Here is a 6,597-nt window from a genome sequence, read left to right as displayed (position 1 = left end):
ATCTTTATAGAAAAAGTTTTAGTGATTACAACACAGAAGGAAAAGTTTACAGAATCACTTAATATAACACTCAAAAAACACTGTACCTAAGGAACGTCCCTTGAGTTGGTCTGAGGAGGAATGAACATTTTTCTTGATGCCCGTTGGTAAATGGATTGGAGATGCTAACAGGTGCTTCCTCCAGCTTCCTTGAGCCCATGACTTGCTGGCAGAGGGGGCAGCTTTGGGGCACACTGAAGCTGTAGATGTATTTCTTACAGTGGCTGAATTTAATTAAAGGCTTTCCAGCCTCTGTATACTGCATGGCTTTCCTGTCCTGGGCAACCAGTGGCAGTTTCCCAAGACTTCCTTTTCCTCATTACCTGGCTAGCAAACGTACGCCTCCCGAGTAACCCGAACAACAGTGATGTCATTCTGACTGACGGCTTCAGAAGCCAAACCAAGTAGGATTAACCAGTAACCAGACCTCCCCATAAACTGGTGTCTTAAAGAGCTAGTTTTCATTTGTGCTCACTTACAAAGTTTCTTTCCAGCCTTGTACGCTTTGCAACGGTCAATACGCAGCTCCTACTCATCTTTTAAAGCCCTACTTTTCTGTGAAACCTTCCTTCGCTTCCTTGAGCGTTCCCTTGCACTGGCAGAAGTGGATTCATATTTCTACTAGCGTTCTGATATTTGATTAGCCATTAGTCTGTGAGCTTCTTGCAGTTAGGGACCCCCATTTATTTCTGTGTTTCTAGAATAGGTGATGTTGTTTTGTTGTTGGATAAATATGTGAAATCCTTGGAGGCTATTTTCTTTTGATGTTTTATATCGTAGAAGTAATCTTGCTCATAAAAAATTAACAGCAGTTAGAAATAAGGATAGTGGTTGCCCTAGGTGGGGACGGGAGGGGTACTGAGTAGGAGAAGGCAGGAGGGAGTTTCTGTGGCCTGGGGCTTCTCTGCTTCATTATCAAGGGGTTGGTTGTAGTAAGTATTCAGTTTGTGAAAATTCATCAAGCTGGACATTTTACTACATGCACTGTATGATTCTTCAAGTTTAAAATAAGTTTGAGAAACTGCAAAAAAAGAAAGAAAGGTAATGTCCCCTGTTCGTCCATAACATTTTTCCACTCACCAAATCCTGTTCCCTGAGAAAACTAATAGTAAGGTAAATGAGTATTGCCCCATAATTTTTTTTTAAATCCCGGTGTTCTGATAACAGTATGCTGTTTTGAAATGTGTGTATTTCTCTCATCTCAGAAATTTAGCTACAGTATTAGGACTATAGGTCCAGCTCATCCTTTCAGATGACTGCATAGGAATCCATAGTTTGATTGCACCACACTTTTTTTTTTTTTTAAGTAGTCTCTACACCCAACATGGAGCTTGAACTCACAACCCCGAGATCAAGAGTCGCATGTGCTTCTGACTGAGCTAGCCAGGGACCCCTGCACCATACTTCATTTAACCAATCTCCTATCGGTGCCTATAGTTCCAGAGAAAAGCAATGGTAAAGGGAAGATCTGTGGGTATCATGGCAGGTATAGTCACTTCAGAAAAGTGTTTCACAGCATGCCTTTAAATAAATTACACTATGCCAGGTGCCTGGGTGGCTCAGTCGTTAAGCGTCTGCCTTCGGCTCAGGTCATGATCCCAGGGTCCTGGGATCGAGCCCCACATCGGGCTCCCTGCACCGTGGGAAGCCTGCTTCTCCCTCTCCCACTCCCTCTGCTTGTGTTCCCTCTCTCGCTGTGTATCTCTCTGTCAAATAAATAAAGAAAATCTTTTTAAAAATAAATAAATAAATAAATTACACTATGCTGAGATGCAGAAAAGTGCATATTAAGTATTAATAATATGAAAATGATCATCAGACTCACAGAACTAGAAAAAACCCTTAGAAATCCTTTCAAGCATCTTCTCTCTTACAGTGAAGGCAGACAGGCTCTATAGCTAGATGCCCAGTTCGGGTGACCAAGGTCTGAGGTGGTTCATTATTAATATAAACCATGCAGCTATTGTTTGATTATTTGAGTGACCCAAGTTATTTTCTTTTTTTTTAACTTTTTAGAATTTTTTAAAAGATTTTATTTATTCATCTGAGAGAGAGAGAGACTGTGAGAGAGAGCACGAGCGGGGAGGAGAAGGAGAAGCAGGCTCCCAGCTGAGCAGGACCCTGGACTAATGACCTGAGCCAAAGGCAGATGCTTAACTGACTGAGCCACCCAGGTGCCCCCCAAATTATTTTCAACTGAGAATATATTCATCTTCATGACACCAGTACCAAGAGGAATTTTTAATCTTATGAAAAGGAACTGAGGCATCATGCCTTGATAAACGTTTTTAATACACTAGCATTCTCCTTTCCAAAAACACAGGCATCTAGGGGCACCTGGCTGGCTCAGTTGGTGGAGCATGTGACCCTTGATCTCGGGGTTGTGAGTTTGAGCCCCACACTGGGTGTACAGATTACTTAAAAATAAACTTAAAAACTCTTAAAAACACAGATATCTTAAATCCTTTTTTACCTTATTTTCTCTGTTTCTAAAAATCTTCTTATGGTAAAAATAAAACATAGATACAGATAATAACACAAAACAAATGTATAGTTTAATGAATTATTTTACTGTGAACCCCTTGTAAGTATCACTCAAGTCCAGAACTAGAACTTTTTCAGCCATCTCAGAGTCCTCTGTCATTCCATCCCCACCCCCAGCTTCTTCCAAAAGTGACCCCCACCCCCACTTTTATAATAATCACTCCTTGTGCTTCATTTTGGTTTCATCATCGAAGTGTGCATCCATAGACACTATGGTTGAGTCTTAGCCATTTAAACATTTTTGTTCTGTATTTTAAGTTTTGGTTCCTTTTCCTTCCTCTGATTTTTCTTATCATGTATCTGTGAAGCATCCAAATCATTGGACCTGTAGCGTCTCCCACAGTCTGTTGCCGACTGCTTACTCAAGGTTTAGTTCAACACACTGCTGGGCCCTCTGTACAGCCTTCAAAGTTCCAGCTGGTTCCAGAGACTGGATCAGACTTAGGTCCTATGCTCTTGGCAAGACCATGGCTGGTAATGTGTTCTCTCATCAGAAGCACATCAAGTCTGGTCTTCACTCTTTTTTTATGTTAGTCCCCATTATTCTCAGTGCTTAGAGATCCATTCATTCACTGGCAGTGGTACAGTGATGATATTCTAAGTCCATCATGTTGTTTTCATACATTAGTTGGAATAACAGTATGAGGAGACACTTCCCCTGAGCTATTACTTACTTACACAGTGGTGCAGGCATACTGGAAGGATTGGATATGTGCCTGATTCTTTATTCACATTTCAAGATAATGAGGACATCTCTGACATACTCAGAAAGTGCCCAGTTGGTTTCATATCTGTTTTACTCTAATGCCGCTTAATGAACTCCTAGGTGTGAACATATTAGCTAGATTTCAACCCACTGTGGTTTTTATTCTTGTCAAAGCTCAGATTGTCCCATTTTGACCTCTTCAATTGGCTCCTGAGTCCTTTTCACATGAACCTACTAGTCACTGTTGATTTCCTTATTATCTAGTCCTTCGAGATGTTCCGGGTTCATCTCAGACCTTTCCCAAACCCAGACCTGGAATCGGCCATTTCTCCAAGAAGCCCTGATTTCTTTTTTTCAGTGGGAAATGGTATTTCAAGAGTACAGTCTGCCCACTAAGGATATTTATTGGTTATTTCTCCACCTTTTCAGTAAGCAGAGCAGGGTAAAAAAAAGTACACACTTGCATGCCCACACATGAAGATAAAACACTTCATGAGTTCATATGGCTATTTCTAATTCAAATTCAGGACTACAGGGTTTTTATGTATGGTCTTCTACATTACATATGCATCTCTTTTCTTCCACACTGAAAATTTTCGTTCTCAACGATACAGGGGATTATGGAATTAGAATGTTCCATAATTAATCATTTGCTTAATCCCACTTTACATATACAGTAGTCTCAGGGTAAGAATAGTAATACCACGCCTCCAATTATGATTACTAAATAGAGTTAAACATTGTGTTTGCATGTACTCTCCTCACCTTCTCTATTTAAAGGGTTGTTCTATATCTTCATTGTCAGAGCATCTACCATTGTAAATAATAATCCCTTCAATCCTCACTGAGGATTAGCTTTACACACAAACTTATATTTAATGGTCACTACTTGTCTTTCCCTCACTCTCTAGTAATTATGGTTGTCTGAAGTTCATCCTCTAGAAAATTCCTTAGGGCTTATAGGAAGAATATTCCCTGAGTTGTTGCATGTTGATAACAATTTCTCTCTGTCCTTTATACTTGGAAGGTCAGTTTTGCTGGATGTAAAGTCCTTGGCTGCCATTTTCTTTAATGTGTCATTCCATTTTCTTCTGGCATAAAGAACTGCTGTCCAGAAGCCTAATGACAAACTAATATTCTTTCTCTCATAAGTCATGTGTTCTTTTTTTTTTTTTTAAGATTTTATTTATTTACTTGACAGAGAGAGAGACGGAGGGAGAGTGCACAAGTAGGGGGGAGGGCAGAAAGAGGGAGAAGCAGACTCCCTGCTGAGCAGGAAGCCTGATGCGGGGCTGGATCCCAGGACCCCAGGACCATGAACTGAACCAAAAGCAGACACCCAACTGACTGAGCCACCCAAGCGCCCCCCCATGTGTTTTTTTTGCCAATATGGCCAGATGATTTGTTTCTTTCTTAAGATTCTATTTATTTGAGAGAGTGAGAAAGAGAGTGCAAGTGGGGGGAGGGGCAGAGGGAGAGGCAGAAGCGGGCTCCCTGCGGGGCTCAATCCCAGGACCCTGAGATCATGACCTGAGCCAAAGGCAGAGACACTTAACCTACTGAGCCACCCAGGTGCCCCAATTTTTTCTTTCTTTTTAAGATCAATACTTTTATCACAGTATGTCTTGATGTTGGTTATTTGACATTGATTTACTCAGGTTTGTGATGTGTGCTTTGAATATGTAGTTTCACATCATTTTTATTTCAGGAAATTTTTCATAAATTGTAATTTTGAGTATTTTTTCTGTTTTCTTTGTTCTGACTTTCTTCAAGAAATTCTATTATCTATGTGTTGGATCCTTTGCCTAGCTTTGGTATTTCTCACTTCTTCTAAAAATGGAGGTAAAATATACACATCATAAAACACCTATTTAAAGTGTACAGTTCAGTGATTTGTATCTAATCTAAGTTTAGAACATTTGCATCACCACCAAAAATAAAGCTCCTGCCTATTTGCAGTCATTCTCTACCCCTCACTCCCCACAGCTCCTGGCAACCATTAGTCTGCTTTCTGTCTATGGATCTATCTGGACATTTCATATAAATGGAATCGTACAATATGTGGTCTTTTATATCTGACTTCTTTCACTTAGTATCAAGTTTTCAAAGTTCATCCATGTTGTAGCATGTATCAGTTTTTTATAATAGTACATTGTATGTATAGACTACATTTTTTTTTAAGGATTTTATTTATTTTTAGAGAGAGGAGAAGAGAGTGTGAGTGGGGGGCGGGGCAGAGGGAGAGGAGATAATCCCAAGCAGACTCCCAACTGAGTGCAGAGCCCAAGGTGGGGCTTAATCCCACAATCTCAAGATCATGACCTGAGCCGAAATCAAAAGTCAGACTCTTAACTAACTGAGCCACCCAGGGGCCCCTGTGTAGACCACATTGTATATATCCATTCATCAGTTGATGGGTTGTTTGGGTTGTTTCTGCTTTTGGCTATTATGAATAATGCTGCTATAAACATTTCATATTCATGTAAAAGTTTTTATGTGGATATATGTTTTCAGTTACCTTGATTATATACCTAGGAGGGATTTCTGGTTCACATAGTAATTCTATGTTTAACATTTTGAGAAACTACCAAGCTTTTTTTCAAAGTGGCTGCATCATTTTGCATTCCCACCAGCAATTTATGAGGGTTCCAATTTCTCCACATCACCAACACTTGTTATTGTCTGTATTTCTTATTTTCATCATCTTAGTGTTTTTCAAGTGGTACCTTTTCAGCTAATGCCTAATGATGACTAATGATGCTGAACATCATTTCACGTGCCTATTGGCCATTTGTAGATCTTTAGAGTAGGGTTTATGCAAATCCTGTGCCCATTTTTTAAATTGCATTATTTGTCTTTTTATTTTTGAGTTGTAAGATTTCTTTATATATCCTGGATATACATCCTATATATTTTAGATACTGTCTTTTGGGGGCACCTGGGTGGCTCTCTCTATATAATAAACAAATAAAATCTTTAAAAAAAAAAAAAAGTAAAATACTGTCTTTTCATTTTCCTGATGGTGTTACTTAAAAAAATTTTTTTTTTTTTGTTAAAGTAGAATTTATCTGTTTTTCTTCTTTTTTTGCTTATGCTTTTGGTGTCCCATCTAAAATTTCACTGCCTAATCCAAGGTCATGAAGATTTATGCCTTTGTTTTCTTTTAAGTTTTATAGTGTTAGCTCTTACATTTAGGTCCCTGGTGATCCATTTTGAGTTAATTTTTGTTTATTTGAGAGAGAGAGAGAGAGCGAGCACGAGTGGGGGTAGGGACAGAGGGAGAAGCAGACTCCCCCCTGAGCAGGAAG

The 6,597-nt window shown here is 39.4% G+C and overlaps 1 protein-coding gene across 1 annotated transcript in view; it reads right to left on the bottom strand.

The window, feature by feature from the left end:
- MKRN2OS (MKRN2 opposite strand) overlaps positions 1-304 on the bottom strand; it is a 6,031-nt gene extending 5,727 nt beyond the window's left edge. The window contains exon 1 of the mRNA XM_034996410.1: positions 87-304. Within this exon, the coding sequence (XP_034852301.1) occupies positions 87-304 (218 nt within the window). The remainder of the gene's footprint in view (positions 1-86) is intronic.
- Positions 305-6,597: the final 6,293 nt, after the last annotated feature.

The sequence above is a fragment of the Mirounga leonina genome, unplaced genomic scaffold (assembly GCF_011800145.1).
Source record: "Mirounga leonina isolate KUSES-001 unplaced genomic scaffold, KU_Mleo_1.0 Mir_94, whole genome shotgun sequence".
NCBI classification, from domain to species: Eukaryota; Metazoa; Chordata; class Mammalia; order Carnivora; family Phocidae; genus Mirounga; species Mirounga leonina.
The sequence above is the reverse complement of the archived record's forward strand: the minus strand, read 5'-3'. Positions and strand labels throughout refer to the sequence as shown.